Raw genomic sequence first — 14,497 nt, 5'->3', positions numbered from 1 at the left:
AGACATGCAAAATGATTTCAGTTATCCTTTCCTCAATTCCAAACATAATGTTGCAAACTCAAGAAAACTTTTAAATCCGGAACTACTAAGATGTACACTGAGGAAGCATAGAAGAGGTACACTGAGATTTTGTGGAAGAAAAAAAGAATTGAGCTCTTAGTTTCCTCTAAAACACTTGGAATCAAAATACAGTGTTCTACTTCTAAGTCAGGATCAGCTATTTTCACCAAGAAACATCCCAAATCACCTCACAGAATCAATCTGTCTAGCAAGAGTGTTCCAAGAATATATATAGATTTTTTTGACTTTTTGAAGTCAACACATTTGGAGAATATGCTTTATTGAGGAGAGTCTCAAATTTATTTGCACTGTTTATTCTTACAGTTCCCTAGGGACAGGATCCATATTTCTTCCCATTTTCTGAAGATATGAAAGCTGGAATACAGAAAATTTCAAAGACAAAGAAACTGAACCCAAAACTTATGCAAGTAAATTGATTTTAACTTCAAGTGAATTTAATACCTAAAATTCCTTTTTCCCTTTTTATAAATTACAATTTGCTTTTTGCCAGAGAGATGGAAACACCAATCAAAGAGAGTAAAAGACTTCTATGGAAGATTCTCTTATGTGAGTTAAATAACCCAACAGAATTTTCATAATTTTTGGAGGGAGTGTAATTCAGTACCAGGTCTATGGAAGGTAATTTGCTAATATCTATAAATAATTTTTTTATTGCATATAACCTTTGATTAAACAATTCTACTTCTACAGACCTGATTTACAGGTATACTTCCACATTTACAAGAAGATATATATAAAAAATATTCACTGCAGTCTTGTTTGTTGTAGTAAAGATGAGGTACAAATTAAATATGTCTCAATAAGAGAATCCTTAAATAAAATAAGGTCTATTCATACAGTGAAATATTATGCAGCCACTGAAAAGAATAAAATATAGCTAGATATATTTCCATGGTATCATCTTCAAGATGTAAAATAATGAAAATAAGAAACGATATGCAGAGTATGCCATTTGCTGTTGTTGTTTTTAAAGAAAGTAGGAAATATATACATACACACTTGCACATGCACAGAATATCTCTGGTAGCAAAGTTCTTCTGAGGCACAGCAACAAGGGCTAGAAATGGGGTACACATTTTGGTAGTAACTAAGTTTTTCATTTTAATTGTGTACATATTACCTATTAAATTTTTTAAATTAGTACTCAAAATAATTTTAATCCTGAAATGTCACCAAATGTTTCCCTTCAACGGTAAGAAACCCTAGCAGCAACTCCAATCCCAGCAATCAGGATGGTAGTGACACTAGCCCTGACTTCTAAGGGCCCTGTGGGCAGCGTTACCTGGCAGGAATGCTCTGAGTCTTTCTTTTTTTCCCTTTGGTTTTCTGTGTTTGCTCTTCACCATCCACTTCATCTTCCTTCACTAATTCATTTACATCATCTTCACTATACTCTCCACCTGAAATCACATAATAGAGTGGTCAGACAGGAATAAAGATTTCCATATCAAGTTGAGACATTTGCATTAAGAAAAAAGTCTAGTACTTCCCTCTATTCTTCACCTAACTACAATATTTACTTCCTTAGAGAAAGCGTCCCTATCCCTGGAGACTAGGCTAGGTTCCCGGATTCTACGTTTCCACGGCAGTATATATTTTCTTCCATAACTCATCCCACTTAGAGTTAATGTTTGCAATTTCTACTCTACTCTACACACCATGAGGATATGGATCCTGTTTTGTCTTTATAGATTTTTTCTGAATAAATGAATGAATAGAAATTCCAATTCTACCTACTATACTTTTCAAAGAAGAACCTGATGTTCCCACTTTATCTTGGATACATTTCAAAAGTGAGCAAGTAATACCTTGTCTTGTCAATAACGAAGATTTAGAAAGAGGTCAAAAGACTTCCAGTTAGACATAGCAAAAGAACAAACATATCTATTCCCCATCCTCAGACACTGACATTCAGGCATCCCCAATGAAAGAGTGTTGCTTGGATGCCCAGACTGACCACACTGTGGGCACCAGTCAATAAATCCTGCTCACATAGATATTCAACTAGCTTTTTTACTTCATAGAAACTTTTTGTTGCCGAACCGGTTTGTCTCAGTGGATAGAGCGTCGGCCTGCGGACTCAAGGGTCCCAGGTTCGATTCCGGTCAAGGGCATGTACCTTGGTTGCGGGCACATCCCCAGTAGGGGGCGTGCAGGAGGCAGCTGATCGATCTCTCTCATTGATGTTTCTAACTCTCTGTCCCTCTTCCTTCTTCTCTGTAAAAAAAAATCAATAAAATATAAAAAAAAAAAAAAAAAAGAAACTTTTTGTTGTTGTTGTTGTTAATCCTCATCAGAGGATATTTTTCCACTGATCTTTTTAGAGAGTGGAAGAGAGAGAGAAAGACGGAGAGAAACATCGATGTGAGAGAAACACATCGATTGGTTGCCTCATGCATGCACCCGGACCAGGGCCAGAGCTGGGGAGGAGCCTGCAACCGAGGTACGTGCCCTTGACAGGAATCGAACCTGGGACCCTTTGGTCTGCAGGCCAATGCTCTATCGACTGAACCAAACCGGCTAGGGCACTTCATATAAACTTTTATTTGAAGCATAACACATGTATGAAAAAACACACAAATCTAATGTACACTTCAATAAAATTATGTGAAGTGAACACACATAGAACCAGGACCCAATTCAAGAAGCTGAACATGATGATCAGAATTCCATAAGGCCCCTTGGGTCCCCTTCCAGTCACTAGTCACTGGGCCCATCCCAAAACCAACCACTATCCTGACTTCCAATACCTCAGATTAGTTTGGTGTGTTTTTGAGCATTAAAGAAACAGAAGCCTACAGTATGTACTCTTTTGTGTCTGGTTGCTTTCACTCAACATTCTGTTTGTGACAGGTGCCCTTATTATTGCACGTAGACGTAGTTTATTCATTCTCACTCCAAAATAGTATTTCATTGTATGACTAGACCACAACGTATTTATCCATTCTTCTGTTGATAGACATTTAGGTTGTTTCCAGTTTGAAATCCTTAGAAATAGTGCTGTTTTGAATATTCCTTACATCTAATCAGCTTTTAAATATCTCACTCACAATGAACCAACCACTTCAGGGAGGCCTCCAATATGAAAGGCAATACTGAAAACAAGCAGAAAGAAAATCAAAAGAAACAGAAAAGAAAAATACCCAAAAGTTACAACTCTTTTTTTTTTTAAAAAAGCCTTTATAATTAATATCCTCAAAGAGACATCCATGAAATAAAAATGATTTAAAAATATTTTTTTCAAAAAACTAAAACAAAACTCTTGAAAACTACAACTCTGATAGCAGAGATTAGAAAAAGAGAAGAAGTAAGATGCTGAGAAGCAGCCAGCCATGTGATAATCTGGAGAACAATTGAGGCTGAGGAAACAGTAAATATAAGGGTTCTAAAATGGAAACAAGTTTGGTATCTTGACACCAAGTGATAGGTAAAAGTGTTTCATGAAGGAGGAACACTTAACCAGGTTAAGATGGCAGTCTGAACACACAAATGTAATTTTGATTCCTCCTGACACCCCAGTAAAATCACTACAGCAAAGGACTTTTAAAAGACATGAACTTACAATGGTGGGTACTTAATTGCATTGTATTTGTTTATATTTGCAAAAGGCAACACTAGAAGGATAAACCAAAAAAAAAAACGAATGAAAATAGCCATCTATATGGGTTAGGACAGAAGAGGGTGGAGTAGGCAGGGGCAGAAGCTAGAGTTCTCCATGTTTATCTTTCTACAGAATTTTGAACATTCTCTTAAGAGCAATTTAAGTAAATAAATATAACTATATGCCCAAACAATAACATAACCCACAAAAAAGGGATTCCAAGGAGTTAGAAACATAGTATTTTGATTGTGCATCCTTAGCAAGATGCAGTGTAAAGATGAAGAGTTCTAGTCCTTGTAGTTATATCAATGTTGGTATTGTGAAACTATTTCCATTATATGTTAGGTGAAAGCAAGTAATGAGTTATGTTAATCACGTTAGGAATCTAGATGCTGAGAATAAGAGAAATGACACAATGATAAAATCAAAGAAATTAAGAGAGAAAACACAAATGTTAAAACAGAATTTAAAGTATCAATATGAACTCTCATTTTAAGATAAATATTTTCTAGTTCGTTCACTCAAATGGCACAGAAAAAATATCATACTAGTAGCAATGATAATCTCTTTAAAGTTCAGATCTCATTCTTTGATATGTTTCATCACCAAAAGTGCTCCCTGAAAAAAAAAACAAGAAAAAAAAAACAAAACGAGCTAATTTCAGGTTTAAAAGAAGGAAAGCACAATGTGAAACTGGGTCGTTTTGCTGTGCCAGAAAGCAAGGAATGGGTCACTTTAAAAAGTTTTAAGACCCAGCTTGAAAGAAGTCCTAGTGGCCAAAAGTGGTAACATGAGCATTAAAAGGAATAACTGTTGGTAGATTAAAACACATGTAATGAGCCCTGACCAGTTTGGCTCAGTGGCTAGAGCGTCGGCCTGTGGACTGAAGAGTCCCAGGTTCGATTCCGGTCAAGGGCATGTATGTACCTTGGTTTCGGGCACATCCCCAGTAGGGGGTGTGCAGGAGGCAGCTGATCCATGTTTCTCTCTCATGGATGTTTCTAACTTTCTATTCTTCTCCCTTCCTCTCTTTAAAAAATCAATAAAATATATATATTTTTAAAAACACATGTAATGATAAAAATCTGTGAACCTGCCCAGACTTCGTGGTTCAGTGGTTGAGCGTTGACCTATGAACCAGGAGGTCACAGTTAGATTCCCAGCCGGGGCACATGCCGGGTTGTGGGCTCAATCCCCAGTAGGGGTCGTGCAGCTGATCGATGATTCTCTCTCATCATTGATGTTTCTATCTCTCTTCCTCTCTGTAATCAATAAAAAAATTTTAAAATCTGTGAGCCCTTTATGATATTCAAAAATACTAAAAATAATTTGTACCATTTTAGGGTACTATTAAAATAACTCCCCATTTTACCCTGGCAGGGTGGCTCAGTTGGTTGGAGCATCATCCTGCATATCAAAGGTTGCAGGCTCGATCCCCAGTCGGCAAAATTGGACAATATTTGTCCATTTTGTGCTTTATTGTCTACTAGAGGCCCAGTGCACAAAATTCATGCATGGGTAGGGTCCCTAGGCGTGGCCGACGATCAGGGCCAATCTATGGGGTGACCAGCAGGGCGATCAGGGCGGGGTCCCCACTGGCACCCGCCTTGGCCAGCCTGGCGCCACCCGCTCCCCAGCTCTGCCCCCAACCCCCAACCCCTGCTGGTCAACTCCCTCTGTGGGGTAACCAGCAGGGCTGATTGAGGGTCCCCGCTGGCACCAGCCTTGGCTGGCCTGGCATCACCCGCTCGCCAGCCAGCCCTGCCCCCTGCCACTGCCAGTCGCCTCCCTCTGCAGGGCGACCGTGGGGCAATGCGGGGGGGCCCCCCTCGCACCCGCCTTGGCTGGCCTGGGGCCTGCAGGCTGGGGGCAGCTCCTGCATTGAGCATCTGCTCCCTGGTGGTCAGTGCACGTCATAGCGACCGGTCGTTCCACCAGTCATTCTGATGTTCGGTCAACTTGCATATTAGGCTTTTATTATATAGGATAGGGTTGTTATTCTGCTTCTTATTCTCTTCCCTCCCCCAACCCCCTTCCCCATAGTAGCTGCATGGAATTTGAGGCAATTAAGAGAGGTCTCTCTCTCTCTCCCCCCGCTTCCTCTCTTTCTAAAATCAATCAATAAAAATAATAAAGTAACTCCCCATGTTGAAAATTGACAATTAAGGAAAATGAATTAAAATTTTATACTGTCCCAAGTGATGAGGGAAAACTATATATACTTTACAGAAGAACATCAATTAATAAATGTAAAAAAAAAACAACAAAAACCATAGAATTAGAAAAACAGCACTTCTCTAATAATAGTAGTAATTTAGGCAAGAATTATCAAGTAATGTTAAAAAAAAACACCCACACACAGTTTAAGTTTTAACCATTAGGTAAACTGCCACAGAGAATACTTTCAGTTCCAAGAAGGTTTACATAAAGAGAGATCAGACTCTCATCATCTTGATTCAGTAGTCACAACTATGGGAATCAACTAGGTATAATGTGTCTTCTGATTTTATGCATTGTGTAACACACAAGTCATCTATAATATATTCTAGCCAAAAATATTTTATTTAAACCAACTGAGCATTTAGATCTAACTTCTAATGTATGGTAAATTCAAGGGACAAAGGAACAACTTAAAACAATACAATGAGGGGGCAACAAATCCTGAAGGTGAGACATTCTGCAGGACACATGGCCTGATCCTCTTAGGCAAATCAATGTCATTAGACAAAAGCTTCTATTAGATTAAACAGATTTCAGGGATGGAACAACTACATGATATGTATAGTCCTGAACTGAACTGTGATTTGGACAGACAAGCTATAGCTATTTTGGGGTCAACTGGAAAAATATGAATATGGTCTGTATATTAAATGAGTTGAAAGTTTACAGAAATGGATAGGAAAAGATTCATTCACTGGAAAGAGGAGGTTACAAAGTAACATGAAAAAGTATAATTTCAGGTTGATGAAAACACAAATATCTATTTGTGGGTGTAGAAAAAGATCAGAGTGAATATTTATTAAGGAATTAAAACTGATAATCTCTGGGTGGTGAGAATGTAATGATTCTATTTTTTTAATGTTTAATTGCCTGCATTTTCTAATTTTCTGCAAAGCCCGTGAACTGCTTTCATAATATAAAGTTACTTTTCATCATATATCAGGGGTCCTCAAACTTTTTAAACAGGGGGCCAGTTCACTGTCCCTCAGACCGTTGGAGGGCCGGACTATAGTTTAAAAAAAAACTATGAACAAATTCCTATGCACACAGCGGCGGCAAAAACACCCGGCGGGCCGGATAAATGTTTTCGGCAGGCCGCATGTGGCCCGTGGGCCATAGTTTGAGGACCCCTGATATAAATGGACAAATGTTGCATTGCAGACGGTTCAGGCAAGAAGATGCACATGGCTCTGGATCCCAAACACGTAAAAAGATGCTCAATCTGACTGATAAGAGATAAACACATTTTAAATTAAACAAAACAAGATCAAATTCCATGCAGCTACTATGGGGGCAGGATTGGAGGGATGGGGAGGGAATAAGAAGCAGAATAACAACCCTATAAACAATAAAGCACAAAATGGACAAATACTGTATTGTCCAAAGACTCAGAGATTATATCACCTTTTTATTCCTCCATGCTTAAATATGAGCCAAACAACTAAGAATCACAGAAAATCTGAGAAAGCATCTAACACAGTGATGGCAAACCTATGACACGCGTGTTAGAGGTGACAAGCGAACTCATTTTTTTGGTTGATTTTTCTTTGTTAAATGGCATTTCAATATATAAAATAAATATCAAAAATATAAATCTTTGTTTTACTATGGTTGCAATTATCAAAAAATTTCTATGTGACATGGCACCAGAGTTAAGTTAGGGTTTTTCAAAATGCTGACACGCCGAGCTCAAAAGGTTCGCCATCACTGATCTAACATAATAAAGCCCAAAACAAACAGCAATGTATAAAAAGAATATATTATGACCACATAAGTTTATCTCAGTATTAAAAGGCTGTTCAAAATTTAAAAATCAATTAACAAGCAAAATGGAGACAGATTCATAGACAGAGAGCAGGCTGACAAATGGGGGCTGGAGGTAAGTGTGAGGGATTGAGCAAAAAAGAAGGAAAAAAAGAGAAAAAATTCATGGGCAGAGACAACAGTGTGGTGAGGAGGGATGGGGGATAAATGGTGATGCACTGAGACTTGACTTGGGGTAGTGAACACACAATACAGATGATGTGTTGTAAAATTGTGCATCTGAAACCTGTATAATTTTGTTAGCCAGTGTCACCCCAATAAATTCAATAAAAAGGTAAAAAAATTTTTAATCAATCACTAATTCACCACATTAACAGACAACAGAAGAAAAACACATAATCAATAATAGAGAAAAGGCATTTGACAAAGTTCACCTCTCAGCAAATTAGGAATAGAGGGAACTTTAACCTGATAAAGAGCATCTGTGAGAGGCAGTATATGCAGAATGCCAGCGTTCAAATCCCAGCTTAGCTACTATTTAGCTGGGTCACTTTGGAGGCCTCAGTTCCTTTATCTGTAAAGTGGTATTATGTGATTTAGTTAGTCAATGTAAAATGCTTAAAACAAACACACACACAGAAAAGTCAACTGTGAAAAATCTATAGCTAACATTTCACTCTGATTCTTTCAAGGCAAGGATGGTCACTATCATCATTATTATTCAATATCATACTGGAAGTCATATCAAGTACAATAAGGCAAGCAAAAGAAATTAAAGATATATCTAGGGAAAGGAAGAAATAAAACTGTTTCTACTCACAGACATGATCCATGGTGGGGGTGGGGGGGAATAAGCCTTGGACTTGTTGATTTTGGTGGTAGTTACACAATTCTAAGCATTTATAGAAACTCATAGAGCAGTACACCAAAAAGAGTGAATGTTACTGTATGTAAGTTACAATTTTTTAAAATGTAAGTATCATTGCCGTAGGTCAGTGGCCGGCAAATTGCGGCTCGAGAGCCACATGTGGCTCTTTGGCCCCTTCAGTGTGGCTCTTCCACAAAATACCGACTTCTGCGCATGGCCACAAAGTTTTAATCGCACTGTACGTGCACGCCCGCACATGGTATTTTGTGGAAGAGCCACACTGAAGGGGCCAAAGAGCCGCATGTGGCTCGCGAGCCGCAGTTTGCCGACCACAGCCCTAGGTGGTTTGGCTTAGTGGATAGAGCGTCAGCCTGTGGACTGAAGAGTCCCAGGTTCAATTCCAGTCAAGGGCACATGCCCGGGTTGAGGGTTCGATCCAACCCCCACTCATCCCCAGTGGGGGACATGCAGGAGGCAGCCTATCAATAATTCTCTCTCATCATTGATGTTTCTATCTCTCTCTCCCTTTCCCTTCCTCTCTGAAATCAATAAAAATATTTATTTTTAAAAAAATTCAAACAATTCATGCCCTAGCCAGTTTGGCTCAGTGGATAGAGCATCAGCCTTCGGACTCAAGGGTCCCACGTTCGATTCTGCCCTTGGTTGTGGGCACGTACCCAGTGGGGAGTGTGCAGGAGGCAGCTGATCGATGTTTCTCTCTCATTGATGTTTCTAACTGTCTATCCCTCTCCCTTCCTCTCTGTAAAAAATCAATAAAATATATATTTTTTTAAAAATTCAAACAATTCAATACTAAAACCACAAATAATCCAATTTAAAAAATGGGCAGAGGACCTAAATAAACACTTCTCCAAAGAGGACATAAGATGGCCAACAGACATATGAAAAGATGCTCAACATCATTAATCATCAGAGAAATGCAAATTAAAACCACAATGAGTTATCTCCTTATACCTGTCAGATGGCTATCATCAATAAATCAACAAACAATAAGTGTTGGTGAGGAGGTGGAGAAAAGGGAGCCCTCCTGCCTTGTTGGTGAGAATGCAGATTGGTATAGCCGCTATGGAAAACAGTATGGAGGGTCCTCAAAAAATTAAAAATGGAACTGCCTTCCCTGGCCGGTCGGCTCAGTTGGTTGGGCACTGTCCTGTGCACCAAAAGATTGCTGGATTCAAGTTAGGGCACATGCTCTGGTTTGGGGCTTGATCCCTGGTAGGGAGCAGGAGGCAGCCCACTGATGTTTTGCTCTCACAATGATGTTTCTCTCTCTCTCTTCCTTCTTCTCTCTCTTTAAAAAAAATCAATAAAAACAATAAATAAATAGGCTTATTTTTGCCTTAAGCAAAATGCCCCCTTGGAAATAACCCCTTTCAGACCCTTCCTCCTAAATCGGGCCACATAACCTCAATTATCCTGTAATCTAATCCCCAATCTCCCCTTGCCTTCCCCCACTCTCAGTAATCTTCCTTAGGATCCCTCCTTAATCTTTTTAAATATATTTTTATTGATTTCAGAGGGGAAAGGGGAGGGAGAGATAGAAACATCAGTGATGAGTCATTGATCAGCTGCCTCCTGCACACCCCACACTGGAAATCGAGCCCACAACCCAGGCATATGTCCTTGACCGGAATCGAATGAACAGTGACCTCCGGGTTCATAGGTCGAAGCTCAACCACTGAGCCACCCCTGCCGGGCCCTCCTTAATCTTAAATGCATAAAAGAAACTGCAAACTGCTATTCTCTGGAACATATGAGATTTTGCTACCCAACTGACATACATCATCTATTTGGCTCAAATAAAATCTTTTTTTAAAAAATATTTTTACTGATTTCAGAGAGGAAGGGAGAGGGAGAGACAGAAACTTCAATGATGAGAGAGAATCACTGATTGGCTGCCTCCTACATGCCCCCTTCTGTGGATCGAGCCTGCAACCTGGGCATATGCCCTTGGCCGGAATCAAACCCGGGACCCTTCAGTCCACAGGCCCAGGCTATATCCACTGAGCCAAACCAGCTGGGGCTCAAATAAACTCTTATAAAAAATTCTCTACAGGTTTGGGTATTTTTTATATCAACAAACTGAGTACTGATCTAACCAAAATTGGACATAAGAACAATGGCAAACTGGAGAGTTGCTCAGGACCTGAGGTGGAGGGGTGTCTGCGCTGGGAGTGGGAGGAATGAGACTGGGGATGATTGACAGGGATGATGGGAACTGCTTGGTTTCAAAACAAGCCTTTTTGATGAAAATGAAAACTAGTCTTCCAATGATCACTCTGGCCATTACTGTAAGACCAAAGCTGGTGGACAAGACTGGCATCCGGGAAACCAGTGGGGAAGCTGTGACGAGCCCTAATGAAGGATCCCCGTAGCTCAGTAGCAGTGAGATTGGCAAGGGCGTGGCCAGAAACGTGTTCTCCACGGAGACACAACAGAACTTACTGACAGGTTGGACCAAAAGTGAGGAATAAGGATGACTCCACTCCTCGGGGGTTTTGTCTGCTTTCTACCAAAGCGATTGTATGGATACTTCTAATGAGATGGGAAAGTCGGGGAAGGCGCAGGATGGCGGACGAGGTAAGTTTGTTTGGGTGACGATTTATTTTGACCCCGCTCAGTTGGAGGTCCCTACACAAAACAATACACAAAATGAGTTCTGAGGCCCTGGCCGGTGTGCAGAGTGGTTAGTGTTGGCCGCACACAGACGCTTCGCGGGTTCCATTCCCGGTCAAGGGCAGGATTCGCTCCCCGCCGCCGCCCCGTCGGGGCTTGGGGAGGCAACCAATCGATATGTGTCTCTTGCTCTCTCTCTCTGAAAAACAATGGAAAAAATATTTTCAGGTGAAAATTAACAACAACAAAAAGTTCTGGGAAGGGAGCAATGGGCATATATGTTGCAAACAGGCAAAAAGCGTCATCATGTGAACTTTCCACCAACCAGACCCCTTCTGAGGGCAGAAAGCGGACAGATCTATCTTGGACGCGATGCTAGCTGGCCATAACCTCGGGACGGAATAAAATACCTTCCAAAGCTCAGACGGTCGGACCATTTCAGCACTGGCGTGACTAGGGGACAGCGGACCCCGCCAGCGCCCCCTGAGGCAGGGCCGTGTTCGCGCGACGGTTCCCGCGCTCCCTCAGGGGCTGCGGCCGCAGTCAGGCCGCCGGCAGCGACCGCGCGAGATGTCCTCACGCACACGCCTCGGGCCACAGGGACGGAGCGGTCAGGGATGCTCTAGACCCGCGCCACGGGCCACCGGGCCCACGAACGCCGAGCCAAGCGCGCCTCACGTGGGTCGCGGGGCGGGGCAAGCCTCTTCAGGAGGAATCGCTTACCCGAAGGCACGTAGTCCTCGTCCTCCTCTGAGGAGGAGAAGTCTTCCGAGTCGAATTCCTCCATATCGCTGCCACGCGGGGGGAGCCAAGCCACAGGACCGCAGCGGCTGACCCCAACGCAAAGGTCTGGGGATAGACCAAAAAGTAGAGGCGGGGGCAGCGGCGGTTGGGGCGAGCCCCCGCTGCGTGTGCACATGCGCAGAGAGTGTACGTGATAGTAACGCGACACTTCCGGGCCAATCCCGTGGCAGTTATCCCAGCACGGGCTCCGTGACGAAGCGATGCGTACTGGGACTTGTAGTCTTTGGTGCTACATAGCCTCGTTAATTTAGTAAATGTGCTTTACATAAAATTACATATCTATGGGAATACAGTTGACCCTCACTATTCACAGGTTGGTATTTTCGTATTCGTTTACTTGCTAAAATCTATTGTAACCCCTGGGATTATTTGCAGACATGCACAGAGGGTGACAATTATGAGTCGATGCATTTTACCAGCTAAGAATGAGCAAGGCAGACGATCAGATTTTTGGTTCAGCTCTCATACTGTGTATAAGTGTACTTTTTGCAGTCTATTTAGTGCCACATGGGTTTTGTTTGTTTGTTTTGCTCCCACCATCCCTGCTGTGCTGGCCAGCTGTGAGCCCCGCTTCTGGCTGAGTGGGGCTCCCGCTGTGGGAGCGCACTGACCACCAGGGGGCAGCTCCTGTGTTAAGCAGTTGCCCCCTGGTGGTCAATGCACATCATAGCACTGGTGGTTCTGGTCGTCCGCTGTAATGATCGCTTAGGCTTTTATTTGATGGATAGAAGTGTCAGATAAGCTTTGTTCAGGCATAAGTTGTAGCGCTGTTGGCTGAGAGTTCAATGTTAATGAATCAACAGTAAGATTCTAGTTAATGTTCTTATAAAACTTTAAATACTTAATCTTTACCGTTTTTCAGGATTTTATTTGCATTACAGTGTACAGTATATGTTCAGAGTACTGTGTATGTTCACAGTATGTGAATTTTGCATTGTATATTATACTGTGTGTATTATATGTGTACTGTATGTGTGTGTGACAGAGGGAGAGTTAAACTGTATTGTAGTGCATTACATAAAAATTCTGTAATTGAAATAATTGTTTCATTGTGAAGAAATACAGCAAATAGTCTTAGCCGGCGTAGGCCTGTGGACTGAAGAGTCCAGGGGTAGATTCCGGTCAAGGTCACATGCCTGGGTTGCGGGCTGGATCCCCAGTGGGGGCATGCAGGGGGCAGCCAATTAATGATTCTCTCTCATCATTGGTGTTTCTCTCTCTCCTTCCTCTCTGTAATCAATAAAAAAAATATATTAAAACAAACAAAAAACTCTCAAAAAACAATGAAATACAGCAAATAATTATTTGTAAGAAGAACATATTAAGGTGTCTTTGAATAGAAACGCACATAAAACATTGTGTATTAATCAGTTGTCAAAAATGTGATCAAACAACCGAAGGACTTGTATGCATGCATATAAGCATAACTAATGGACATAAGACACTGGGGGGTAATGGAGGGCAGGGGATTGTCAAGGGCGGGGGGGGGGGCGGGGAAGGACACATATGTAATTCCATTTGTAATACTTATTATAATATTTTTTTAAAAAAGAATTTTAAAAAATGTGATCAAAGACTCACAGGAACCCAACTCCACTTTTCCCCCAACAGTGGTTCAGTATTCACTAATTGAGTGTGTGATGACTTTATAGACATAACTACCAAGAACAACATTCTACAATTCAGACATCATCCACATGAATCCTTCCTTCAAGTTAATCCATATGGAAGTGCAACTATATATAAGTTTAACATTTAATCAGACTAAATTTTTTGTTTGATTATAATCCAATATGCAAATGAGACATAGACAACTAATATCCTGTTTGTTCAGGTTTAGGTCTTGTTTTTTGTTTTTCACCTGAAAATTGCTCCTTTTTGATACTCTGTACTGGACTGGATCTGTTATCCAGTCCTAGAGTTACCTAAATCAAGGCATAGATGAAACACGTCTGTGCTTTATGCCAGCAAACTTTTAGAAAGCCTAATTGAAACATAATTCACACACCATAAAATGTACCCATTTAAAGTGCACGATTCATTAGTTTTGGGAGTCACAGGCTTATGCAATCATCACCACAATCAATTCTGGAACATTTGCATCACCCCAAAAGGAACCTCTTATCCATTAGTCACTCCTCATTTCTCCCCAATCCTCAGCCTCAGGCTAATCCTTTTTTTCTCTATAGATTTGCCTATTCTGGATATAAATGGAATTATATTTTCAGTCTTTTGTGACTATCTTCTTTCACTTAGCACATTTCGAAGTTCACTTGTCTTACATACATATGGAATTGCTTGATCATATAGTACTTGTGACTTACCTTTTGAGGAACTGCCAAACTGTTTCCCAAAACAGCTGCACCATTTTATATTCTCACCAGCAGTGTATGAAGGTTCCAATTTCTCCACACCCTTGCCAACACTTGTTTTTATTATAACATCCTAGTGGGTGTGAAGTGGCATTTTCATTGTAGTTTTGAATTCTACTTCCCTGATGACTAGTGATGTTAAGCATCTTT

The 14,497-nt window shown here is 41.0% G+C and overlaps 1 protein-coding gene across 1 annotated transcript in view; it reads right to left on the bottom strand.

Annotated features, from left to right (window-relative positions):
* The window catches only part of CFDP1 (craniofacial development protein 1), a 97,409-nt gene extending 85,319 nt beyond the window's left edge, over nt 1–12,090 (bottom strand). The window contains exons 1-2 of the mRNA XM_070399060.1: nt 11,895–12,090; nt 1,364–1,481 (exon numbers count right to left, since the gene is read on the bottom strand). Of these exons, the coding sequence (XP_070255161.1) occupies nt 1,364–1,481; nt 11,895–12,090 (314 nt within the window). The remainder of the gene's footprint in view (nt 1–1,363; nt 1,482–11,894) is intronic.
* Between the last annotated feature and the right edge of the window lie 2,407 nt (nt 12,091–14,497).

This window comes from Myotis yumanensis, unplaced genomic scaffold (genome assembly GCF_028538775.1).
Source record: "Myotis yumanensis isolate MYYU_CA2020_CCGP unplaced genomic scaffold, mMyoYum1.0.hap1 SCAF_18, whole genome shotgun sequence".
Lineage (NCBI taxonomy): Eukaryota > Metazoa > Chordata > Mammalia > Chiroptera > Vespertilionidae > Myotis > Myotis yumanensis.
Note: the sequence above shows the minus strand (reverse complement) of the source record. Positions and strands in the feature narration are given on the sequence as shown.